This window comes from Chinchilla lanigera, unplaced genomic scaffold, assembly GCF_000276665.1.
Source record: "Chinchilla lanigera isolate Chin_1 unplaced genomic scaffold, ChiLan1.0 scaffold00082, whole genome shotgun sequence".
Taxonomy (NCBI): domain Eukaryota; kingdom Metazoa; phylum Chordata; class Mammalia; order Rodentia; family Chinchillidae; genus Chinchilla; species Chinchilla lanigera.
Window position 1 is genome coordinate 337,141 of NW_004955483.1, and position 26,522 is coordinate 363,662.

Below are 26,522 nucleotides of genomic sequence, written 5' to 3' on the forward strand. Positions count from 1 at the left end.
GCTACCAAGATAACGTAGGCCACCAGATGCCCCAACTATTCATACTCACACATTGGAGTTCTCAGGGAGCCCTTCCCAGTCCTCTTCTTGGTCTGGGAAGTTTATATTTGTAATCCAATGGAAAAGTTATTGGAATTCTAGTGAGTTAATCCCAATCTACCACTTCCAGTGCAATCAGTGGTGAGAATAAAGACACTAAGGCAAACCAGGCTTGGTGGTGCATGCCTGTAATCCCAGCACTCAGGAGGCTGAGGCAGGAGGATGGTTGCAAGTTTGAGGCCAGCCTGGACTACAAAAGTGAGTTCAAGACCAACCTGAACTGCATAGCGAGGCAGGCACTAAGGCATATTTGTAGTTATGGGGAGCCAAGAGGTCCTAAATCTAGCTATGATGATGGCTAACTGTGACAAAAGTCTCAACTTGGAAGAACCAGGGTTTTATTAATTCAGGAAGAAAGGAGTGGCTTGAGGATGAGTGACTGTGAGAATGGGGGGAAGTAGGTGAGTGCTGTGAGCTGAGATAGGTAGGAGGCCTGAAATCACCTCTACAGTATGCAAAGAGAAGGATATGACGAAAGTGATCTACATAACACAACTAAGGTAGTATATAATGTTTTGGAGTCGGTACTCCAGCTCTGATGTGTAATCTTTTATGGCCTGGGAAGTCATAGCCTCTTATCTCCCGGCTGACAGTGTGGAGCACGGCTCTCCATCCTGCTTCACACATGTTTGGGGGCGCCTAGTGGGACAGGGAAGCCGGTGCCGGGCTGCTGAGCTATATTCCCGGCCCCCAAGCCCTTTCATCTTTGCTTTAAAGGCTACACATCAGCACCTCGGCTGGACCAATATGCATTGTGAAAGCCAATTGAAGGGATAAGGAAAAGTCCCAGCCGGCTCTGCACACATCAATAACATGGACATAGGGTCAGGCTCAGTCACAATGGAGGCAATTGCTCCTCCTTCAAGGAGAGTCGTCCAGGTGGTCCTCCACAGGAGCTTACTTCACTGTGTGCTCCCCTGCATTCATCCTGCCAGCCTCAAGAGCCGGAGCAGCTAGGGTAAGGAGCTCCCCCAATCTCCAGCCAGCTTCTCCACATCTTCCCTTCTGCCTCATTTTGATATTTCTTTGTATTGGGAATTTCAAAATCCTCTCTTCTAGCTATTTTTAAATATTCAATTAATTGTAGTCAGTCAGTTATCTGTGCTATGGAACATTGGAAGTTCATGCCTCCTAACCCAACTCTTACTTTAGGAATATTTCTATCTAAGCAATTAACATTCTTGAACAGAAAAAATAGCCTTGTGAAGTTTCTGTTGCTTCAGATAAGCTAAAATCCTAAATTTCATAAAAGGCTACTTTCCCTCTGGATTAAATTGCCATTTCATTACTAACTACCCTTCTTAATCCAAAATTACAACTGTTTTGCTTGTAGAATATTGTTACATTTGATCGTTTCCTAATGGTATCTTGGAAGTTCCTTAACTTTCTAAGGCATTCAGATTATTATTTCTTGAGTGGATTACACGTGAAATTTATACCAGTGATCCTTAGAAGTTTTTTAAATGAAGAGACTTTAAAGCCCGGTAGTTACAGAGCCTGGTCTTATTATGATTTTACCAATTAATTATGACCTCAGGGGGGGGGGTCTACTTTTATTTGCCACCATTTCATTAAAGATAAAGTTAAATGGGAATAATTATTCAACTCATAAGCTTGAGGAAATAAAATTATGCATGAAATCACTGTGCACACACACGGTATTTGGCAAACAACAAGCATTTAAGAATTATCTTTGCCTGCAATCCCAGCATTCTAGGAGGCTGAGGCAAGAGAATTACAAATTCCAGTTCAGCCTGGGAAACTTAGTAATTTACTAACATCTTGCCTCAAAATAAAAAATAATTTTAAAAAAGGGCTAGGGATGTAGCTCAGCATGAAGGTCTAAGGTTGATTCAATCTCCAGTACTGTTAGAAAACAAAAAAGAAATTATCTTTTATTATAGTCAAAAAACTAATGTAACTTGTTTGGTATGCATCTTTTTTAAAGTTTTAATAAAAACAAAGTGTTTATTCAAAAGTGATCACAGAACAACTCAAAATGCAGAGTAAAGAAGAGAAACATCTGACTGGCAAATAGGTTTAGTTCTTACTAAATGAAGCCCCAAGCTTTTCTTTTTAGGAAAAGTAAACTGTAATTTCAGTAGACAGCAATATGGGAAGTTTTTGTTACATAGAGATAGACTAGTTTCTATTTAGTCAACTGTTTCTGGCTGTCTCAACTTCGATAGATACATTTGCATAATGGGCTGTGCTTGAGCCTTCTTTGCAGGAAGTTTTAGATCTGCAATATGCTTGTGTTATGGTTGATACATTGTGTCAACTTGGGGAGTCTAGAGGTTTGGCTAAGTGACTCAGCAGGAAGCCAGGATGCTTACTTTGTATACATGTGAGCCTGTGGAGGAGGAGGGCTTGGAAATTAGGTGAGAGCTACATGCTCCTTAGGTGGGGGTAGCCTGTTTACAATGTAAGGAAGGGAAAGAGGCTGCTTGCCGCCATTCTGCCCTTTTGTCCTGGCTGCTTTGCTGTTCGGCTGCCATTTCCCCCCTTTGCTCTTGTTGCTTTGCTATCTTCTGCCTCGGAACCAGCCAAGTATGGACTGAAACCTCCACAAACTGTAAGCTAAATAAACCTTTCCTTCCTTAATTTTGGGTGTTGGGTATTTTGTCTCAGCAAAGAGAGAAGAGTAACCAAAACAGCTTGGCAATTAGCTCCTTTTCCTGTTGTGCAGAGATGTTCTACACCACTTGCTTCTTCACCCAGCTTATCATGTGCACCTGTTCCTTTCGATGCGTCATATTGTTGGAGGCAGCTGAGTCAGATAGATATATTATAGGGAGTCACACAGGGCCAGGCCCTTGAAGGAGCCAGTGCAGGAGATGAGATACCTTGCAACTATGAGGGAGACAGAAACCTCCAGCTGTGGGCCAGACCTCAAGACAAAGGATAACACAAATACACCCACATACCTCCCTAAGGATAAACATCAGGGATTGATGTTCTAAGTAGGTCCGTATCACCTTGAGAAAGGCAGGAAGAGACACTAACTCACACCCCTACAGGAAAAGCCCTTGCTCTGTATTCATGCCCGCTTGCTAAATGACTGATTTCCCTATTTGATCCTGATAAAATCAATTGTACCTGAGCAATTATGCTTGTAATCTTATTGACTGACCATAGTTTTTGCCCACTTCATGCCCACCTTGCGATTTCCCATTTTTTCCTCACCTTGGACCCACCCTACCTCGTGGTTTTGCTCTATAAAATCCTTAGGAAAGCCAGGTTCCTTGGTAACTCACTTGGGCCCCCTTCTGTCCCTCTCTTAGACAGAAACTTTCTTTTCTTCAATAAATACATTCTGCTTTTAACCTCCATTGTTCCTAAAATTTATTCTTCAATTTTAGAGAACACTAACTTGTCCCAGATATCTTTCAGGTTGGGAGTTTCTTTCCCCTATATCAATATGCTGCCCAGAGATGTAATAGTCCAGGCGATTTTTTTTTACTTCCTTATACACTCTGTGTAGCTGTTTCTGGTAAATAACCTCCAAGACCATAGCAGTATTATTCCTCTGAACAACAAAAGTAGTGGTGCTTCTGAACAAGTGCCTGAGGGGACTTCTCCAATTCAGTTGCATCCTGGATTTGTTTCATGGAAACTTGCGTTGCCTGTTCTAGTTGGGCAATTTTTTGTTCATTGAGTTTATCAATATATTCTCCAAAAGAGGCACTATATTTTTTAATTACATGGATAAGAAGCCCTACTACAGATATGGTAGAGGAGGTCTCTGGGTAATCCCATATATTTCTTTGGACAGAAAATACAAGATAAGCCCAGTTCCAAGCATGTAGGGTCCTGTTACACCAGTTTTAGGATAAAGGAACTGGAAGAACTCAGGAGCCAGCCCAAGACAAACTTTGCCGCCATATTCAGGAAGAGGTGGTAGGGGAGCAAATCTTGGCTCCCTGTGTAAAAGACCCTTGTTGCCTGTGATACTCTTGGTCCTAGGAGGGCTTCATTCTTCAGACAAGGTACTGCTGTGGCAGCAGCAGAAAGCACCACCTGGGACAGCATGATCAGCAAAGGTCCAGGAACTGGTCTTAGCCAGTATGCATCTTAATTGTGTGTCTGATTCAACAAATAATTTACTGAACATCAACGATACCTATGCTAATCTTGTCACTCTCACTAGAAGATTTTCCTCTTGCCTGACCGACTCCTATGAGCCTCCATTTCACTCTTCAGGTGTCAGCATGTTTCAGGAAGCTTCTTCATCATCACGTCACCATTGGGGCTCCTGCAGTGTCACAATAGGACACACACCACTTCTTGGTCACTTATCTCTGTCCCAGACTTTGAACTCTGTGAGAACACAGAATGTTTCTTTGACCCTGACAAAGCACAGGTATTTGTTTTTACGGAGTAAAATGGAACAGAAATAGTTGAAGAGCAGTGTCTTACTTACTTTTCTCATTGCTGAGACAAAATATCCAACACCCAAAGTTAAAGGAGAAAGGTTTATTGTAGCTCATGGTTTGTAGAGGTTTTAGTTCATAGTTGGCTGGCTCCAAGGCAGGACGGAATGGCAGAGGGGCATTGCAGAGGAGAAATAGTTCATGGTGGGGAGAGGGGCAGCAAAGCAGAAGGCAGCAAGCAGTGAAGTAGTGAAGTAGCAAGTGACCCCAACAGCCCTTTTTCTGTCCCTTGTATTCTATCCAGCTACATGCCCTTTGGGCGGGTAGCACTCATACCCAGGGAGGGCCTTCCCATTATCTACTCTCAAGCTATGCTAAACCAGTCAGTGAATTAATTTAGTAACCACACACTCTTGATTCCAGTATCACACACTTAATCTCAATTCATGCACTCTAGATCCAGCCACCTCTGAAAAACTCCACCTATGCTTTGAAGGACATCTAGACACATAATAAACAAAAAGATAATAAAGTAGAATTTCTAGCATTATTGTAAAGGCAAATACTGTTAGGTATATAATTCCAGCATAAGAATATAAACTACTGGTTTTAGTAAAGACCTTACATGGAATGGCCTGGCCCTCAGTTTTGCAGGCTCATCAAATCTTTGTATTTTTTCCCCCTTTAACTTTGCAGTGGTGATTAAGTTCTGGTAAATATGAACTGTTTTTTCAAATTTCCAGGGGATATTTATGCATCAAGATGTTAACTTGGCCGATATGGTGGTGCATGCCTGTGAGTCCAGCACTTGAGAGGCTGAGGCAGGAGGATCACCATGAATTTGAAGCAAGCCCAACCTACATAACAAGACCCTGTCTCAAAAACAAAACAAAAATTGCTAACTTAGAAAATAGTAATACTAATTATTTCCTCATACTATCTTTAATTCCTCAGGAAATGTTGTAAAGATGTTTTCTTGCTTTACTACTGGAAGTATTTCTCAAAGGTCTAGAGGCTGAGAAGTCTAACATCCAGGCTCCTGCACATTTGCTGTCTGGTGAGGTTCTGGGCTCTGCTCCAAGATGGCGTCTCCAGTGCTGCATCCTCCAGGGAGAGAAGCGCTGTTCTTCATGCGCAGAAGAGCAGAAGGGAGTGACTCACTCCTGCACAGCACCTCCACCCTCGGCTGCACTAAACCACTGCTGACCTAAACACTTCCCATTCAGCCCCACCTCTCAACAGTGTTGAATTAGGGAATAAATTTCCAACACACAAATGGGGGGTGGGGCCCATAGCAGAGAGGCTTATACTTTCACCCCAGCCTGTCAGCGCTCATGTCCCACATCTCGCCTCTTCTCTCCCTCTTCATTGCCTCTTTCCAGGTCCAAGTAATCAGTATGTTTTGCTGCACTTTTGTCACAACTGTCTAACTGGTCTTTCCCCTTTCACTTTTGCCAGCAGCCATACACTCAAACACGCATACATTTTTGTCATTTCTCAGCTCAAAACTCCAGTGGCATCCCATTAGTTAAAGAGAAAAACTACAGCCTCCAAAATCCCTCACTTGCCAGCCTCCAGCTCAGTGTAGTTAGATCAATCATTATTCTTGCCACCCTCCCTCCTGTTCAGCCACTTTTTTTTGTTTTGTTTTTTGTGGTTTTTTTTTTTTTTTTTGAGACAGAGTCTTGCCATCTAGTTCAGAGTGGCCTTCAACTCACTATGTAGCCCAAGCTGGCCTCAAACTTTTAGTGACCCTCTTGCCTCAGCCTTCTCAGTCCTGGGTAGTTCAGCCACTTCTGCCTCAACACACACATTTCAACTTCACGCCTTTGCATTTGTTTCTATTGGGGATTTGTTTTGTTTTTGTTTTTTTAAGACAGGGTTTCACTATGCAGTTCAGGATGGACTTGAACTCACTTTGTAGCCCAGGCTGGTCTCGAATGCAGTGATCCTCCTACTTCTGCCTCCCGAGTGCTGGGATTACAGGTGTGCACTACCACGCCTAGCAAGCACTTATTACTATTCCTTTTTCCTGGAAAGTTTCCCCCTCAGATTGCTTTTTTTTTTTTTTTTTTTGAGACAGGGTCTCACTATGTAGTTCAGGCTGGCCTGGAACCCGAAGTGAACCTCCTGCTGGAATTACGGCATGGAGCACCATGCCAAGCCTCTTTTACTTCATGAAGTGCTCTTCTCAAATGTTATCTCATCAAAGACTTCCCCAAAGCACTCTAAATAGCACCTACCTACACTACTTAAGGCCCCTTGTTGTATAAATATGCGCATTTTCTGTTTCCCCCCAACCTACAACACAAAACTGAAGCAAGCACAGACACTGTTGTTTACTACTGTATCTGTATCACCTGGACTATAAAGAAATAAAAGCAGGCGAGGTGCCACAAGGAATTTTAGGCAGAAGAACCATGAATTTGAGGCTACATAATGAATTTGAGGACACTGATTCCCTGTCTAAAAAAATGAGAGGAATAAAAGTCACAAGGACTGAGAAAAAAACTGTATACACAGAGCATATGATTATCTGTAGAAACTCACAAGAATATACATATGTGAGAAATGAGAGTTTAGAAAGACTGCTGGATACCCTGAGATCAACATTAACTAACACTTGAAAATGTGACAACTAGCAAGTGCAAGGTCGTGAGTTCGGTTCCTGGTACCGGAGAAAAACCAAAAAAAAAAAAAAATGTGACAACTAAAAACATGCCCTAAAGAATAACACTAATTAATATAAAGACATTTATGAAGAAAGTTGTAAAACTATTGGAAGGTGTTTAAACGGCCTAAATAAATGGAGAGCTGCCATGTTCATGGACTGGAAGATACAACATTTAAAGGTAATATGGAGCCAGGTATGGTGGCACATACCTGTAATCCCAGCACTCGGGAGGCTGAAGCAGGAGGATTTTTGTGAGTTTGAGACCAGCCTGAGTGCAAGTAAGCTCAAGGCCAGCCTGAACTGCATAGAAAGACCCTGTCTAGGGCTGGGGATTTAGCTCAGTGGCACAGTGCCTGCCTGGCAAGCACAAGGTTGTGAGTTCAATTCCCAGTACCAGAAAAAAATAAACAAACAACAACAAAAAAAAGAAAGACCCTGTCTCAGAAAGATAAATAAATAAGTAAATAAATAAATAAAATATGGTTCACCAAATTATAAATTTAACACAAATACAATAAAAATTGCAGTGTATTTTATTTTAGAACTTGTCAATCTAATTCTAGATGTTGTCTGGGAGAGCAAATGAGTAAAAAGCCACAAGACAGTCTCAAGAAAGACAAATCTGGTGGTGATATTAGAGGTGGGATTGGTCAATGTCGGGATAAAATGTAGAGGCATCTTGGTTTTTATTAAGACCATTTTCTGAAGTTGTAGTAATTAGGATTGCATTGTACTGCCACAATGTTAGACAGATTGATAGAAGATACCAACAGACTCACAGCTGCACAGAAACTGGACTTAGGAAAGAGCCAGTGTTAGGGATCAATGGGGAAAAGAGGCATTTTTCCACAAATGGCACTGGGGACTACTACTTATCCAGACAGAAAAAAAATTAAGTTAAATTTCTACTTTATACTTTTCACAAAAATCAGTTCAGGGCAGTAAAGAGTATCTTGAGGCTTTGGGTAGTGAGTGATCTCCCCTTCCAGCCAACTTGTATCCAGCTTCAGAAGGTATTTTTCACAAACAGTTCCTTCCAGTAAGACGTGGGCAGCAGTCTGCAACATTTTACAACTTCCAAACTACCCTCCCCCAAAGTCACTGTAAAAGTCAACAAAGCCTTTTGCTGCAGCTCTGAACAGAAGTTCACACAGGGTTGGACGTGTCACCGGAGGCACACGGGAGCTTTTCAGAGGCCAACTCTGACATGAGGGGAGTGAGCCAAGACCTGCACGATTCTCTGCAGGATGGCCTACAGGCAAAGAACAGGAATCTTGAGCCATGGGTGACACCGGCTCGGGGTCACCACCAGGAAGCCTGAGTATTGGGAGCTGACGCGGTGATCTGAGGAGGCCAAGGCCACAGTGAGGCTCTCGGTTAATGCGGTCACGTCTGTGCTGAGGGCAGAGGGAGGAGGGGACGCGAGGCGTCTTCCTGGCACTGTAAGGCTTTTGTGCCAAAGCGGCTCATGTGAGCGAGCAACAGAAACTCTGTCGTGGGAACCAAGAATAATCTTCAAACTGCGGGACATAAAGTCCGAGCCCCTCACACTTCTATTCAGCTTCTCAGACACAATCTAGTAGTGGTATTTCCCCTTTCCACAAAGGACAACTGAGGGTGCTGTGTGCTAACAACTTAAAAAACATCAAAGTTCTACATTTTTGTAAAACTTGATTAAAGATAGTATTATTTCTAGCTGTTGAGTCACTAGCAGGACACGGCTGTGCAGCATGTGCCTTCACTTAGTTTCCCCAGCGCCTTCGGCCTTCTGCGACCGCGCCGCCACGCCCTCCGGGTTCTTGGTAGGGCTGTCCCCGCCCTTGGCCCCCGCTTTCCCCTTTCTCCCTCGACGCTGCTTCTCTCCTTTGGCAGGGGCCTTCTTAGGCTTGGGCTCTGGCTTAGGAGTAGCAGGCTTAGCAGACAACCGTGCAGACCTCCTCTGCGGCTCGTCCTTCACCTTGGCTTTGTCCCCTTTCGCGTCTCCTTTTGCTTTTCTCTTCGGCATGGTGGCAGCAATGCCTGGAGGCTCACCAGCTCACGGGTGCTTCTGCCTTCCCCACACTGCACCTGGAAAAGTTCTTTAATAAGACACAAAAAGTGAAAACCATAAAGGGAAAGATGGCAAATTTAACACTAAAAATCCAATGTACACAGGCTTGGTGGCACACGCCTGTAATCTCAGCACTCGGGAGGCTGAGGCAAGAGGGCTGCCCCAGTGGTTTGAGAACAGCCTGGGCCACATAGTGTGTTCAAGACCAGCCTGAACTACATAATGAGACCCTGTCTCAACGAAAAACAAAGAAAAAAAAAAATGCAAACCTGTAAATCATCCAAATGCCTTTCAATAGGACATTTTGATAGTATCTACACAAAACAATATTATTCAGCAGCTGAAATAGATTCTCGATAAATGCAATAACATGGATAAATTTCAATGCTGAGCAAAAAAATTATAGAAAGATATGAACAAAATACGAGATGTGATAAATGTGTACAGTACAATTTTATTACCGTAAAAGACATTGCCATTAATTTCCCTCAAAATACCCCCTCTTGCTTCAAACACAATTACTCTAGCCTTGATATTTTCTGAAGTAGTTCTGCAAGTGCTGTTTTGTGTCTTTGGTTGTGCCGTTGTATCTACCTCACTGTCCTGAAATGACTCAAAACCTTTAGCTTTCAAGGTCATCTTGACTAAGGAAAAGCTAGAAGTTGCGTAGTACCAGATCTCCTAAATAATGTGGATGAGAAAATGCTGTAGTGTTTTCATCTGACAGAAATTGCTCTAAACAAGGAGTGACTGAAAAATACAGCAAAAATTTAAATTTAAAAAATTGTTGCAGCAATAGACACATTGCCACTTATCTCATAGCACCCAAACTACTCTCCCTCGCTTTGACCACAGTATCCCATCATTCTTAGCAATGTCTTATAATGTAGGTACTCACCATACTTTTTGATCATCTTTTGTAGGCCTGTTTATATGAATAAAACTATGGGATGGTTTGTTTATAGGCATAAAACAAACAAACCCAAAGGATAAATATAAAAGCTAGGACAGCGATCAGCTCTTAAAGCTGAGAAAGGAGCTGTTTGGAGACGGCATAAAAGACCAGTTCACGCCTATAATCCCAGCTTTCAGGAAGCTGAGGCAGGAGGATCACTGTGAGTTCGAGGCCAGTCTGGGTTCCACAGTGAGTTCAAGGCCTGCCTAAACTACACAGGGAGACCCAGTCTCAAAAAAAAAAAGGAAAGTCTGGAGAAGGTGGTGAGGGTGGCATTTTCTCCTTTAAAAAGGTGTAAGGGGATGGCACATGTCTGATGTATTCTCTATTTCCTAGGCAAAAAAATGTCTGCTTAAGAATTAATATACTTTAAAAATGTTAGTAGTAAGTGTGATCAGAATTATACAAGTAACAATAGAAAATGATTTGAGTTTGTGTAACTAGGAATGGGGCCTATGGCTGGGATTCAGGGTACCATATGACTTTCTAAAAGCTTTCGGCCAAGATTAGCTTGTGGTACCTACCGCCTGCTCCACCATTAAATGCATTTCCTGGGAAGTGTGTAGTTGTGTGCTCCCCCAGTTCTACAATTTTGTGTCTTAAGAGAAAAATCACTGTCATGTCTCTAAACTGTTCCAGTTTCATCTTTTTCTGGACCTCACCATTTAAATGCCATGGTCATAAACAGGCAAGTTTAGATTTGAGCTGCATATCACAAGGCTGACAAAGTGATCATCTATAAGTGGTGCTAAAGCATCAAATTATCTAGAATTTCCAAAAATGTTGCAGTTTTCCTTCTTTCTTGTAGAAGAGAGGAAGGGATGAGAGAAGAGGGGAAACCAGAGTAGGAGTTGTTATTTCCCCCTCGTACTTTGAGAGACATGCTGGGAACAGGAACTAAAATGGAGAAAAGAGATGGTTCTGCTTTTGTTGAACAGCTCTTCACTGAAAAGCCAAGGCAAAATGAGCTGGAACCTTCTCTTCCCTCACATCCTCTCCTCTTGCCTTCTTTCCAGGATGACTGAACAACTGATAGATCAGCACGTCACAGTGCCACCAACTTCCCCACAGCCATGAGGCCATGGCAGCTCCGCCGTGCCTGCCAGAGCTACTGCTCTCTTCCGAAGACATCCTCCAGAGATGTATGGCAAAAATTATGGCCAATTTTTGTCTCTTTTCCCCTCTCCCAGATGCACATTAATTAAAGAAATGCGTTGTTAACAATTCTTACGGAACAAAAGATTTTAGCTGGGCATGGTGGCACATGCCTATAATCCCAGCACCTGCGAGGCCAAGGCAGGAGGATCACTGTGAGTTTGAGGCCAGCCTGCGCTACATAGTGAACTCAAGGCTACTGTGAACTATACAGTGAGTCTCTGCCTCTAAACAAACAAACAAACAAACTAACTAAAAGATTTTAGAGCCATCTTTAGGAAGCCAATCAAGTAAGCAGGCAGCTGACTCTCTGGGGACCTCACAGATGGAGGTGACAGATGCACAAATAATGAAAAGAGGCAGCATAACAAGTGCAATTCACTTCCATGAAGGCCAAAGAGGGTTAGAGAAGAGTCCCTCATCACACAATGATGTTAAGAGAAATTATTTCAGGGCTGGGGTGTAGCTCAGCAGAGCAGGGTAGATTTGTAGGACAGTAAGCCTATTCTGTGTGCTAATAAAAGGGTAGACACTATATAGGAGGGGGAAATCTGGAGACAGTTACACACTGAGCTCCCTATTTTAAACCAGGCAAGTCAGGAGAAAAGGGAATATATAGGAACTTTCTGCTCAATTTTTCTACAAATCTAAAACTGCTCTTTAAAGAAAAAGCTATTTATGTAAGAAAAAGACATATTTTAAGAGTTTCCAAAAAGGGGAGAGGGCTGGCTTTAGCTCAGCGGTTCCCTCGACGATGCATACTTAATCAGCTGGTCTGGTGGCCTCCAAAAAGGGGAGAAATAATTTGTTCAATAATATGACCAAGTCATTAAAAATATTCATGCAACATGTGAAAGAAAAGGAAAATTATTAACTAGCAGATAAATCCTACAAGTAACATTATAGTTTTTAGAAAGGCAGAGAACGCGAATTTCAAGGACAAGAAATTATCTAGCAGATAGTGAAGTTATTTTCCTAAGACATGGCAACAAGGTTGAAAGTTTTAGGAATAAAACAAGTCCTTTCTGTTAAAAATAACTTTCCAAGGACAAAATCACATTAGTAGAGAATAGAACAAATTAATGAGATATTTGACTCTCTTCTCATCACATTGCATATAACTGGACTGAAATTCTTGTGAAAGTTCCCAATTTAACTGCTTATTTAGCATATATATATATATATAAAATCATACCATAATATAACATTATATATATATATTTTTATATATATATATATTTTTCTTTCTCCACTGCTAGAGATCAAATCCAGAGCCTTGTACATGCTAGGTAAGTACTCTACCACTAAGCTACACTTCAAGCCCAATTGCTAATCTCATTTGTTTTTTGAGACAGGGTCTTGCTATGCAGTTCAGGCTGTCCTTGAATTTACTAAGTAAGCTCAGGCTGGCCATGAACTCTCAGCATTCCTCCTGCCTTTGCCTCCCAAGTGCTCCAAATGCTAATCTTATGGAAAGGTATCTGGCCCTTCTGCAGCTGCAGAAGAAAAGGAACATCTGCTCAATCCTTATTACAAAAACTTGCAGTTTTTCATTAGAAATGACCTGGAGGTTTAAAGTAACTGACAGTAATACCTTTTAAAAAGAGAAAACAGTGAATAAAAAAGCAATAGTATTTTTCTTCTAAAACCAAATATCCATATGATAAATGAGGACATGAGTGTGCTACAATCGTCTGTGAGAATAATTTCAGAGAACGGTGCCAGTAACAAGGAGGTGTTACAGGCTGAATTATGTCACCCCCTCAAATTTGTATGTTATAACCCACAATACCCCAGACTGTAACCACATTTGGACAAAGCATCTTTAATGAGGACAGGAAGGTAAAATGAGTCATCTGGATGAATCCTTATCCACTATGACTGATGTCCTCATAAGAGCAAATTGGGACATGAAGAACATAGGGGATGATTTTGTGAGGATGTAATGAGAAGGTGGCTCACTGTGACCCACAGAGAGAAGCCTCAGAGGAAACTAAACCTGTTGATGCCTTGATCTTGGCCTTCTAGGCTGCAGAATGGTGACAAAATAAATGTCTGTCTTGTCAGCCACCTACTTTTGCGGCAGTGTTTACTGCAGTACTAGCCAGCTGATACTGGAGGGAATAGTGTAGGAGCTCAGTAACTCGGGACACATCTTGGATTAGGTTAATTCTGAGGCCTTGCCGTTTTCAAAATCTTCTTTCTCTTGAACAGCGAGTCTGTCTCAAGCACAGACCCAATCCCACCTCTTCCAACGCTCACTGCCCCACCGCTCACTGACCCTGTCCCCAGTCACCACATCATGGAAGGCGCATTGGAGCTGTATCTCTTTATGGCTGATGAACTGGTTTCTGGGAGGCAGTTGTAACTTTGGGAGGCTCAGCCTCACTCCACAATCAGAAAGCTGCCCTTACCCCGGCTTTTACTTCTGGAGACAGGGCCCTGGGGCTGGAGAGAAGACCTGGATTACTGACACCACACTTAGGAAGGAGGGCAATAATACACAAAGCGATAAAAGAATGCAGAATAAAGGATACAATAAAATAAAAGGTTCCTGTGCAAGATGCAGTGCGCTAGAGTGGCAGGAGGTCACATGTCGCCAGTCACTCTCTTTGTTCTCCATCTCCCAGACACTGGGACACAGGATAAGCTTCCTGTGGGGGTAAGTGATTGAGAATGCGCAAAAAAGGTGAAAAGAAGCAGAAAGTCTAAAAGGGTGGGGCTGCTGCTGGCTCTCACAAGAACGTATCTGGTTTGAAGAAGAGTGAGCCCTAAGCTCACAAACATCTGGTCACCCGCATCTGGTCCAGCAGTTGAGCAGGGGCACACAGGAATATTCCCCGCTGGAGTACTCCTACCCACTGGCAGGAGGACAAGAGGACACTTCCTTGCCACCTCCTGAGGTCCTGGGACCTTTGCTGTCTTTCAGGGCACAGAGTAACTTGCTTCTATGTCTGGGTGGCTCAGAAGTGACTGTGAATGAAGACGTATTACGAAGATTGGTCTGAGCACACGGGAAGCTTACTGCTGTGCTGGCCTCGGTGTTACCTCGTGAAGAGAACCAGCATGAAGATGAACTCACGGGTTTTCCACAGAAAGTATGAAACTGACGGAGTAACAGGGTTGCGAAAGGCAATGGTTCTCTAAGCACCCCGTTTAAAATGATACAAAGCAAACAGCTCTTTGGATAAAGAGTGCCCTTTTCTTATGATGGTAAAGACATCACATTCCCGTCAGTCATCTAAGGGGACCTAAGCGCTAAAACATTTAAAGAGGAGATCCGAGGGTGCGCCTGTGGCCGCAGGAGATAGGACAAGCCTTCTTTCCTCGGGAAGAGCCCGGCAGATCGGCGGACGCGGACGCGGGCCGGGTGCGAATGTGAGGGAGAGGTCCGACGTGAGCCGCCGCGGGACTTTCCTCCAGACGGGGCGCCGGGGGGTTCGCTTCTCCCTGGGCACCGATGCTCCTTCCGGACGCGGGGGGCCGAGGGCCGGCGAGGCCCGGTGTGTCCCGGAGGGCTGCAGGGGGACAGGGGTCGGCCAGGTCTCCGCCGCCACCGCCGCTCGGCCCTCGCTGCCTTCCCCGGCCGCCCGGCCCAGCCCAGCCCAGCCCGGCCCGGCCCGGCGGCGCCCACCTGAGTCCACCGCTCCCCCGCCGGCTGCGCCCGGGACGGCAAAGGCGGCAGAGCCGGCGCCGCGGGAACAGGAAGGGAACGAGGATGCGCTTCCGGGGCTGCGGCCGCCCGCGCCGGACCCGGGCCCAACCGGAACAGCGCCCAGAGCTCCGCAGCTCGAGCTGGCAGCAGTAGAGGAAAAGAGGAGAACCTGCTGCTTCTGTAGGGTGCAGACTTTTTTAAAATTTACGTTTTCGGAAAATTCCGTACTGGGGGGGAAAAAAAAAAAAAAGTTGTTTCCGCCCGGTTTCGAACCGGGGACCTTTCGCGTGTGAGGCGAACGTGATAACCACTACACTACGGAAACCGATGAGGAAATGTGCTTCCCGCCTCTTAGTTCTCCCGGCTAGAAGCGCCCTCTGTCGGGAGGTGGGGATAAGGGAGCGCCGGGTACCCGATATGCGCATGCGTCTTGGCACCGGTTCTTCAGCCGGCGGAAGCCAAGGACAGAGTCAAAATTTGCGCTCGCTGCGTGCAGACCTGAGGCCACTTTTGTGGAATTTTCCCACAAGTAGCCGAATGGGAGAGAGCAGAAAAAAAGACTTGATAATCTTTCCCAATGACCACTATAATTGCTTCTTTGAACATCCCTATTTGAATGTCTTTCTTCTCCTTGGTTTCATTGTTTACTTCAAACGGTTTTGTCGGAACAGAGTGGGTGCAGCCCGGGGACCGCGTCTCTCCAACCGCTCTCTAGTTGGCGCCGACTCACGGCCGCGGGCGGAATTCGGTTTGCAAATCAGTGATGGTTCCAGCTGCCGTCAGAAACGTTACACTCTTGCGGCCAAGACTCGGGACAAATTTGACTTTACATCAATTTTCCTATTCCACTGAGCACCCGTGGGGTCAGAAAAGGAAATAAGCAAAACAAACACACGCACACCGAGCCAGCCAGGAGTCGAACCTGGAATCTTCTGATCCGTAGTCAGACGCGTTATCCATTGCGCCACTGGCCCCACGCACGTGTCGCCCCGCCGCAGGGCCCCTTCTTGAAGGAGTAGCCCTGTTCCGGTTCCTTTCTAAAAGGTCCGGGTCTGGAGCTACAAGTTGTGCGTGCGCGCCTGGCCAGGGCTTAAGGTGCGCGCACTGCGCGGCGGTGAAGGCTACGCCTGTCCGGTGCTCTTTGCTTTCTGGGTCTGCGATTTCTGCTCAGCCAGAAAAGGCTACGAAAGGAAAGCCTGCCCCAGTTCACCTTTCCATACATGCAGCCAGTCTTGCAGCCGGTACCGCTGCCCTAGAGATGAAACCATGTAGAAAACATGCGACCCTCGCCTCAAGAAAACAGGGACAGTTTTGAGACCGATACTATAGCACTAAATAAATAACTGATAAGGCTTGGAGGAAGAAATAATAAGATAGAGAAAGAGCTTAGGATATTGGAAGTCGTCGTAGCGTGGCATGATCTGACTTTTGTCTTATCTCTCTGTAGTTCTTAAAATTTTTCTTTTCCAAATATTTACTAAGCTAGACTATGCTAGGCACTGACTCCATGTTGCTTCTACCGTAGGACATCTCAGAATCTGACATATTTAAAAGCACCAGTGTCAACTCCTGCACATTCATGAACGCTCTCAAAGCAAACAAGTGTCGTATGTGTGGCTTGAGAAGGAATTTCTCAGGAGTCACCCCCCAGTGCCTGGTGCGCATTCTAAATGAACTGAGGGCTATTGCCTGATACTGAGGATGTATATGCTGAGATTAGAAAAACATATTTTTACGTCATACTGTTTAAACAGTCCTTACAAAAAATACACTGTTTCTGCTCTTTGTGCAGAAGCACTAAGGTAGACCTAGTTATGAATTCCTCCTTACATATAGAAAAATTAGAGCTTATTCCTAAATTATTATTCCTATTCTTATTCCTAGCTTTTGTACCAAGGATTTCTAACGCATTTAGGTAATGTTGGACTCCATCTCAGAATAATACTTTAAATATACAAAAAAAAAAAGACTAATATTAAAGATTTCAAAAGAAAGCAAATTATATTAAAATACTTTAAGATATTTTAAAATTATAGTATGTCTGTGCTCCTTTTTGTGTGTGCTCCTTTATTAATGCACTAGATGATAATATCCAGCCCGGGTGGGGAAAGTCTAATAAATACTGTTTTTAAAAAAATACTGTAATTTCAAAGCAGTAATAAATACAAATGACATTGTAAGAAATCTGCAACCACTATATTTTGATGTGAAAATATTTGTGATTTCTAGTAATGATACTAATGAAGGCTGAAATACCACTGTGGTTTGTTGCCTGTGCTCATAATGGAAGAAAATACAAAATTTTAGTAATAAATTAGTGAAAATAAAGATTTATTTCCCCATCCAATGTCACAGATTCCCATTAAGAAAAGAAAATGAAAAAAGGGAAAAAAACAAAAAAACAAGAAGAGCCAGGAGTCTGGAAGCATGAACGTTTTGCCCAGATTTTCAGAAAGGAAACAAACTGGGGAACCTTTTGGTCCTATTTAACCTCATCTTGTGTTAAGGACCTGGAAGCCAGATCCTAGGGCATCTCTGAAGTCTCAGGTTCCACCCCATATCTCCACAAAGGCTTTAACTCAGCTAGCTGGAGACTCTGTCCACACTGGCTCTCCTTAGCAATAGTTAGTAAGGATAGCCCTTTGTTTTGCAGATTGTGAATGCATTTCTTACCTGCTTCAAATTTGTCAGCCCTATTACAAGGTATCTTTTGAGCTGGAGACTAGAGAGTGACAAAACTGGCTGCACTAGTGGGTGTGACCTGTTAATTACAAAATCCCAGGACACATGCACAGGACAGTTTCCACAGCCGTGTATGTGGACTTCTCGCGTGAACTTGAGAGCAAGTTTTAGGTAGGATGGCCTAGACTTGACGTCACCCTGAGGAGTGGGTGATATAAAAAAGACAGACCACACTGAGTTTTTGCCATTGTGGTCTCTTTTGCATGGTGGCCCACCTTCATGCTGTAGGGTATACTTCTTTTCCTCCTTTTATTTGGTTCAAACTTGCTCTGCAGAGCCTGTTTTTTTCCCTAGCTTTAATAAAACATTGTTACAGCTTGTGCTTGTTTCGACCAATACTTTGTTCTAGTCAGAAGGAACCTAGAAACCACCTCCAGAGAGGGACTCCAGCACCCCAAAGCCCCGTAAGTTTCACCTTGTCCTTGTTTAGACAATCTTTCTCTTGCATGTACCTTTTTTTTTTTTTTTTTTTTTTTTTTAATAGTTCCAGCATTCAGTGTTTTCTCTGGTAATTTCACCCGTCAGAGAAAGAGTCCAGAAGAAGATATTCTAGTAAGAGACTTTATATGTATTTATATATGGAGAGAGAGAGTAAATATTTGTAGGAATTGGCAGCTTATGGATTGGCAGGCCTGACTCTTGTAGAGCTGGCCAACCTAGCTGATGTGGTAGTCTTGAAATAGAGTTTCTTTGTCCTCAGAAAAGCTTGGTTTTTTGTTTTGTTTTGTTTTGTTTTTGTCTCTGTTTGGTTTTGTTTTCTTAAAGTCTTATTTGATTATGCCCACCTGCATTACTCAGGATGATGACCTTTATTTATAGTTAACTGATTGAAAATTTACAAAATATTGTAAAAGCCACTTTGAGAACACTACCTAGACCGGTGTTTGAGTAACCAGGCATTCATTCTAACCCAAGGACACAAAACCATGTGGGGAGAGTCATGGCTTTTATTGTAGGCAGAGGGAAGTGCCTGTGGCTATCTTGTTGGCTGACAGAAAATCTTCAGATGCTGATACAGTTTAGAAATACTGATGTGTTGGTTTTGGCACAATCACCAGGACAACAGATCTCAAACCAGCCAGTCATAATTACAGAGCGCACTTGGGAAGTTATTTTCACAGCCACGAGAACACTTCATACTGTTCAGAGTTTTAATAAACCTACTCGTTCAAATTGTACTCCCAATAACAGATTCATAACAGAGAAACAAGGTGGGAACAGGTACGAACACACATGACCATAGAGAAATTCTCTTGAATGCTCTCAATTTGACACCTTAAGATCAGATCGTTTGGGCACAGCTTATATCTATGTATAGTTGCAGGGGGGAGATCTTTATCTTTTTCCAAGATTAGGGTGTTAATTATAAAAGTCTAGCATTTTTAAGGCACGACCATGGAATTCCATTGTTAATTTGACAAGCAAGAAGCTTATAAACTAGTGAAAACTAATTTTACAGGAAGAAATGGGTTAAGGAATGACTGGAATCTTAAATTAGCTTGCTCCCTCGGAGACCGGTTCTTGGTGGTAGGAGTGCTCTGGTGTAAACAATTGCACGACACTAGGAGTGTGCTCCTGTGAGCCCTCAACCCTCTTCCCCCGACGCCCAGCTGGTGCTTTGCCCTCAGTAGGATGAGAGGCAGATGACTGCTCTTCATTAGCAGAACTCAATACACTAGACACAATAAAGCAAAGATCATTCCTTTTCCTTATCGATTTGAACCCCATCAAGCATGCGGGCTCCGTGGCTTAGCTGGTTAAAGCGCCTGTCTAGTAAACAGGAGATCCTGGGTTCGAATCCCAGCGGGGCCTTTTTGTGGTTTTCCTGTGGGCAGTAAGGTTCACGATGCACTCACTACTATGTAGTATTTCAGGTAACTTTCATCCACAGGGTTTCATCAAAGTGTTTTATACGCATCTAAGGGTAGGTCCCTTCCTTTGTTTACAAAAAGGAAAGACAAATGAGTTTGTTTTTCTTTCTGAAAAACGAAGTTCTGCATTTCTTGGTTTTCTTATATTTTTATTACACATGCAAGGTTTTCGGCAAATACCAAAGCAATTAGGGACAGCAGAAAGCAAAGTCACTAAATTTTAAACTACAAGCAACGTCATAACTCAGATCATTCTACTTTCTTTTCTGGTGAAATCTCAAGGGATGCTCTTTCACTCTGCAGACAATGTATTTTCAGAAAGGTCAGTCTGAAAGGATTGATAAGTCTGTTGTTGAGAACGCCGGAGCACCTCTGACAGTTCATCGCAGCCAGTAAAAGCCAAGCATACAACACAGTGTTTATAGTTCATAGTGATTAACTATAAACATTTTTCACTACTCTTTCTCTCTTCTGATGATGAAATCCAGTTTTCCAGGCTTGGAAGATGGACCTCCCTGAAATAATTAGACAGGCTGGGGCATTAGTGCAGTCATCCAGGCTAGACCACCTCCTCCTCCAGTTACAAAATCTGCCTCATCTTATCCTCCTGCCCCATCAGGATTGGCAAATCTAACATGCACATGACATTTTTGTCCAGGCCCGTTTAAAGTAGACTCAGAGGCCATGGGGAAGAAACGCTTAGGTCAAAAATGCTGCAGAAACTGGCTAGGCCAGTGCTGCCAAATAGCTTATGCTGCCTTATCCTTCAGACTATGGTTTTCTTCTCAGTAACTGTCAGTGGAACTTCCAACTATGATTTTAAAACTAGCTGCATAATAACTGCTCTTACTTGCTGATCACAGTTGTCAGCTCCCTCAAGCACCACAAGGTTCAATGAACTTTCTTCACAGTAATTTGTATAGATTTTCTTATAAAACCCCCATCATCTCCTACTCTCTCCAGAGATACCAGAAGCCACCCTGGCCTGTGCACCCATGTCCTGAGTTGCATCCTATTCTTTAAACTCAAAGAAAAGCCATTCTTTCAGAGATTTTTCTTTATAATTTCTCTGACACCTTTTCAGGCATGCCTCAGTCATGTGGCACTCACTAGATTGAGTGGTCTCTTCCACACAGGTAGCATTACTGACTATTCAAGCAACACAGGATTCCAGGTGTACCACTCTCTCTCGCAAAAGGGCATAAATCTTCTTCTTCTTTTTTTTTTTTTGTCTTTTTGAGACAGGGTTTCACTATGCACTTCATGTTGGCCTTGAACTGATTTTGTAGCCAAGGTTGGCCTCTGGCTCACAGCAATCCTCCTACCTCAGCTTCCTGAATGCTGGGATTACAGGTGTGAGCCACCACCTCTGGGCTCAGGGTATAAATCTTCTAATGCTCTATATTGACAAATTATGGATGTGGTTTATGTGTAAAAGTGGAAAGGGTTACCAATCAAATACTTGTTTATCCAGGTGGTGGTTATTTGTTGAGGAGCTCTTATGTGAAAGGTTATAAGTTCTACCCCAGAGGCTGGTGGGAAACTCAGACACACAATTCAATGGCCACTGAGTGAACAAAGGGCTGTGGACCATAGCAGAACATTAAGTCCGGATTGGGTGGAGGTGGAAGGCTGTGAAGAAGACTTCCTAGAGAAAGCAATGTCCAAACTGGGCCAGAAGGGGGATGGAGAGAGTAGGCTGGGGAGAAGTGGACTGGATGCTCTGCACAAAGGGACCAGGTAAAACCAAAAGTGAGAAGGAGGTTGTACAGCTGAGATATGTGAGAGAGTGTGGAAGTCCCCAAATCTTCCCTTCTCTGGAAATGAGCCAGGTCCATATGCTATCTCATCACTGTAGCATCATGCAGTCCACAGATAGACTTGATAGCTAATAAATGGAGAGTGTCTACTGCTTTTTCTTAAAAAGACCAGGTAGCCTTGGGGGTGGTGCAAGCCTATAATTTCAGCTCTCTGTGAGGCTGAGGCAGGAGCATTGCAGGTTGTAGCCCTTGCAAGTTGTGGCTCAGCCCGGTAGGTCAGGGGGTGGGGGGAGATAGCATATGAATTTATAGATCATGGGTTAATAGGGTCTTAAACTGAGGTTCTACAGGAGCAGATGTAGCTGGAAAGGACCATGTGTCCCATTCTGCCCTGGATAAGAACACTCATGTACTTGTGTGGTATCTGTCTTTGTCCCAGCTTAGAGCAGGGGCTGGACCTGTCCTTTCACAACCATGAGTCCAGAGACCAGCCTGGGCCTGGCCAGCAGCAGTGTGATCATTAACTTTATGTATCAAATTAGGAGGCCATGCCGTGCATGGTGGCGCATGCCTGTGATCCCAGCGCTTGGAAGGCTGAGGCAGGAGTATCGTTGTGAGTTCAACACCAGCCTGGGCTACAAAGTGAGCTCAAGGCCCGCCTGAAGTGCATAGTGAGACCCTGTCTCAAAAAAAAGACAAAAAAACAAAAACAAAAAAACACCAAATTGGGAGGCCACAAGGCTCCTAGCTGAAATATTGTTTTGGGTGTCTCTGCGGGGTGTTTCTGGATGTGCTCAGGATTTGAATCAGTGGACTCAATAAAGCAGGTTGTACAAGGGCATCACTCACTCGGTGGGGCTGAATAGCCTTAAGGCCGAGGGAGCAGCAGCTCACCCTTCCACACTGCAACCTGCCTCACTTCACCTCTCACCTCCTCCTGCTCTGCGCTGGCATTTATAGCTTGCTCCCGGGTTTCTCAGGCCTTCGTGCCTGAGCTAACTGCACACCCTTCCTGTTCTCCTAGGGTTCCAGCTTGCAGATGGCAGGTTACAGAATTCCCCAGCCTCAAAAATGTGCAGGCCAATTCTTTACAATCAATCTCTGTGTCTCTGTCTGTTTCTCTTGCTCTGTCTCTCTTTCTAGGTAGATATATACTCTCTTGGAGGAGCTTGACTAAGCAAGTGAACAAAAAATGTCACTTATAGGGCATGTATCATTCATTTGCTTGGCCTGCATTGACTCCCTCAAGGGCCTAACCCTGTCTGACTGCCTATAATATTTTTACCTAATTTAACTGTGTATAATAGTAGGATTTAAAAAATAGTAATAATACAGATGAGTAGAGAGGAGACAAAGTAATAATTTTTAAATTGTATTTGTAACAATGTACTTAAAAAAAAACTACTAGGCTAGCATGGTGGTACACACCTGTAATCTCAGCACTAGGAAGGCAGAGACAGGAGAATTGCCAGGAGTTCAAGGCCAGCCTGGGTTATATTGTGAGTTCAAGGCCAGGCTGAACTGCTTAGTGAGACCTTGTCTCAAAAAACAAAACACACACACATATACGCACATATAAATACACACACCTGCAGTTTCAGGACACATTGAAGCTACTCAAGGTTAAGATGAAAACTCGAAGAGTTTTTAAGGGTCTTAAAGTTACAATAAGCCTGTAAATTGCGCCTGCACTTTCCCTCCCACATAACTCATCTTCAAGGAAGCAGCACGATTGAGTGGGCCACAAGCCAGTGTTTGTCTTCTCACCAAGCCCACCAATTGGGTAACCTGAGAGACAGTAGGAATACACATCCTAGAGCCCTCCATCCCACCCCAAAGACCTCATAGAAACCCTGGACCGCAGACCATAATGCACCTCTTTCTTTGGTTTTTTTTTGTTGTTGTTGTTGTTTTTCTCCGGGACCAGGAACCGAACTCAGGACCTTGCGCTTGCCAGGCAGGCGCTTTTGCCGCTGAGCTAAATCCCCAGCCCCAATGCACCTCTTTCTTGAGGGCTGGCACTCTTATATCCCCTGAGTGTGTACTTTTTAGCTCTCAATAATAGACCCTCCTATGCCTCTCACTGACTTATCCTGAAAACTATTTACCTTTGTTCTAAGTCAGCAGACCTACAACGTATCCTGTGGGTAAGATGAATTGTGGTTCCCATCTCCTCTCTGGGGTACCATGTCATGACACAACCAACTTTAAGTGCTTCTGTTATAGACAGCTAAGTTAGGTAGAAATTTTACAAGCAGTCAGACAGGGTTGGGCCCTAGGGAGTCAGTGCAGAAGATGAGAATACATTGTAAGTGTGGCTATAGGTGAACTCACTGAAGGCCAGGCCTCAAGACAAAGATGAAGTGACTACACCAACTTCCCCAGGGATAAACAGTACTGATCGATATTCTAAATGGGGATCAGTCACCAGGGTGAAGGACCAAGACCCTGACCCATCTCTTCCAGTAAAGGTTCTTGTTCTTTCCATGCACACTTGCTACGTGACATGCTTCCCCATTAGATCAATATTACCTAAACGACTATACTTGTAATCTTATTGGTTGATCATGGTTTTATCCCTCTTTGCACCCACCTCTTGATTTTGCTCTATAAAGCTTCCCCTGTATGTGGAGTATTCAGCAACCTACTTGGACCTGTTATGGCTTGTGTTTGGTTGTCCGCCTAAAGCCCCTGGCAGTCATGGGGTGGGCTTCTAGAGTTTATGATTGATCCATGAGCCAAAGAGGGGATTATGGGTATGATAGCTACACCTGCCATGGGGTGGGTAGTTTGCACAATGTAAGGGAGGGAAAGAGACTTGCTTGCTGCCCCTCCCTTTAGCTCTTGTTGCTTTTGCTGTTTTCTGCCACCATGAACTGTTGCCCTCTGCCATGCGCCACTCGGCCTTGGAGTCAGCTGCTTATAGACTAAAACTTCCACAAACTGTAAGCTAAATAAACCTTTCCTTCCTTAACTTTGGGCATCAGGTATTTTGTCTCAGCAACGAGAGAAAAGTAACCGAGACAGGACCCTTCCTTTTTCTCAGGAGCTGTATCTCTCCTCCTCAATAAATATTTCCCACTCATAACCTCGTTATTCCTTAGAATTCATTCTTCAGTTTTGGGGAACACGAACTCAGCATATCAGACATCTAGCAGGTTGGGAGTTATATTTCCCCTATATTATTTGTAGGCCCTGATATCATTCCTATATCACTTCTGTCATCTTAAGGTGGCATCTTTTTGCCCTTTCTTCCTTTCTCTTATGTTGCCAGGGTTAAAGTGGAGACTCAAGATGATATTTAACCACAGTGTCTAGGTGGGCAAAACTGGGGGTTGAGATGACACCACGTTTGTTTTTTCTAACCTTGTTGATGACAGTCGAAGACTTACCACATTTTTCTTTTTGTATATATATGAATCTGTGAGTTTTGTAGCATTCTGGAGAATAGGCAAGGACAGACTGATTTTTAATATTCATGATCATAAAACAGATTCACCTTATATTTTGTCAGTGCAAACTCATAGTTGATTGAATTAATTTTTAAAAAAAGGACTGGTGAAGAGAAAATTCCAGTCACCTTGCAATGGCAAGCAGAAACACCAAAACAACACCCAGGACTTGGAGGCAGATTTATTTTATGTCCAGGGCACTGACTGGGATTATTCCTAAAATATCAGGCCCCAAAGTTCAGGGAGGGAGGATTTTATGGGATTGCCAAGGCGAAATACAGAGGTAGAGTACTTGGCTGTCTTTGATTGGTTCTTACAATATACATCATAGTGACCAGCTGTTTCTCAGAGACGGAAGCAATCAGAGCTGCAACAGGAAATGTTATCTGGGCAACTAAGAAACTGAAGTACACTGGCTGGGTAGGGGGCATTTTCTGTTACAATATGAGGTTTTTTATTAATTAGGGCTTTGCGGTAACAAGTTCAGACTAGATACACTGCATGTGACTGTAACGGTATCTATTAATGTGTAAGAGGAGCAGGCTGGACATCAGGACATCTGTATTTGGGGAATATTTCCAGAGATGTCACTAAATAGGAGCTTCTGTGATTCTAAGACTGTCCTAGGTCCTGCTCTTGTTAGCCTCTAAGCGGGGGCGGGCTTTTTTGGGTCAGGCTCCTACACTTACAGAAGGGGGCGCTGCTTCACTGAAAAGCTGTGTTTCAGCGAACTCTGGAGAAAGTTGCAATGACTAAACTGTGGTCAGCAGTGTGGCCTCCACCTTCTTAAAAACCACTCGCTCATGATCTGCAACTGAGCATGCCTGGGAATGTGCGGGCCCCTGTCTGCGCTTCGTACCCTGTGTGAATATGCAGAGGGTCCCCAGTCAAAACCTCTCGCTGTCTTTGTTCCGGGAGAGCCCTGTTTTGTTCAGTGACTCCAGCCCGCTAGAAACCTCTGCCCACTTTGTCTCCTGACGGTGCTCATAGGCTCTGCGCGACTCTGCATTGTCAGGCTCTGAACTGGGAATTAGTCCAGACCCCAAACCCTGCTATTCTTTCCTGCTGCATCCCAGCCTCACAATGGAACTTGTTAGAAGCTGTCCCTGGATAGAACCCGGGTAGGTGGCAAAGCGATGGCCTGTCTGGAAGTCCTCCTGGGGGAGTAGGGGACCTCACACAGTAGACCCTTCTGCAGCCCTCAAAAGCATCAGCTCAGATATGCACACAACAGCTCAAACCTGTGGTGCCCAAGGAACAAAGTAAAAACAAAATGCGATCTGTGATACAATGGGAATTAAAAACACGTGCACCCAAACCAACAACACTTGTTCCATAAAAGCATAGCAAAGGAACGGCCTTTCCAGTGAAGACTCCCGGGCAGTATGTGTTTGGGCGGAACTGGGGTCAGGGGAGGGGTAGGGGTGGGGATGGGTTGAAGAGCTCAGGAAAGAGAATTAGAAAGAAATCTGTAAGTAAATAAAGCAAACGAGAGGTGCTGTGGACATCAGTGATGAGAAGAGAGCATGAACTGAGGCGTTAACATTCAATCTCCCGGTGAAAGAGAGGGAGGAACTAGAGATAAGACTGGATTAGACTAAAATGGACTACTGTAGATGTCTATGTTTCCAGAACACTGCTTCCATTCCAGAAGTAGGAGAACATTATTTATTTGGTGTGTAAGGAAAAGGTTGGTTACCCAATAGAGGATTAATAAAATACAAAAAGACCTGTAC

At 43.9% G+C, this 26,522-nt stretch overlaps 1 protein-coding gene, 3 non-coding genes and 1 pseudogene across 6 annotated transcripts; 1 reads left to right on the forward strand and 4 right to left on the reverse strand.

Moving 5' to 3' along the window:
• Positions 1–2,252: 2,252 nt before the first annotated feature.
• LOC102030423 lies at positions 2,253–4,131 on the reverse strand (annotated as a pseudogene).
• A 3,525-nt stretch (positions 4,132–7,656) lies between these two features.
• Hmgn4 (high mobility group nucleosomal binding domain 4) lies at positions 7,657–15,131 on the reverse strand. 3 transcript variants are annotated; one of them, XM_005403276.2, is made up of 3 exons: positions 14,941–15,131; positions 13,721–14,824; positions 7,657–9,224 (listed from the first exon to the last, which is right to left on the reverse strand). In XM_005403276.2, exon 3 carries the CDS (start codon positions 9,149–9,151, stop codon positions 8,885–8,887), a length of 267 nt encoding a protein of 88 aa, XP_005403333.1. In that variant the 5' UTR covers positions 9,152–9,224; positions 13,721–14,824; positions 14,941–15,131; the 3' UTR covers positions 7,657–8,884. The 3 variants fall into 3 exon arrangements, with proteins under 3 accessions (XP_005403333.1, XP_005403332.1, XP_005403334.1); XM_005403275.2 differs by lacking the exon at positions 13,721–14,824 and having other exon boundaries at positions 14,941–15,125; XM_005403277.2 differs by lacking the exons at positions 13,721–14,824; positions 14,941–15,131 and adding an exon at positions 13,588–13,714.
• An 82-nt stretch (positions 15,132–15,213) lies between these two features.
• Trnav-cac lies at positions 15,214–15,286 on the reverse strand. Its single transcript has one exon. It is a non-coding gene; the product is annotated as a tRNA-Val (tRNA).
• A 576-nt stretch (positions 15,287–15,862) lies between these two features.
• Trnar-acg lies at positions 15,863–15,935 on the reverse strand. Its single transcript has one exon. It is a non-coding gene; the product is annotated as a tRNA-Arg (tRNA).
• A 3,506-nt stretch (positions 15,936–19,441) lies between these two features.
• Positions 19,442–19,515, forward strand: Trnat-agu. The gene has a single exon. It is a non-coding gene; the product is annotated as a tRNA-Thr (tRNA).
• The last annotated feature ends 7,007 nt before the right edge of the window (positions 19,516–26,522 follow it).

What these genes read in the sequence shown, in the direction of transcription:
- Hmgn4 (XM_005403276.2), bottom strand. Translation starts at nt 9,151, where the DNA reads ATGCCGAAGAGAAAAGCAAAAGGAGACGCGAAAGGGGACAAAGCCAAG.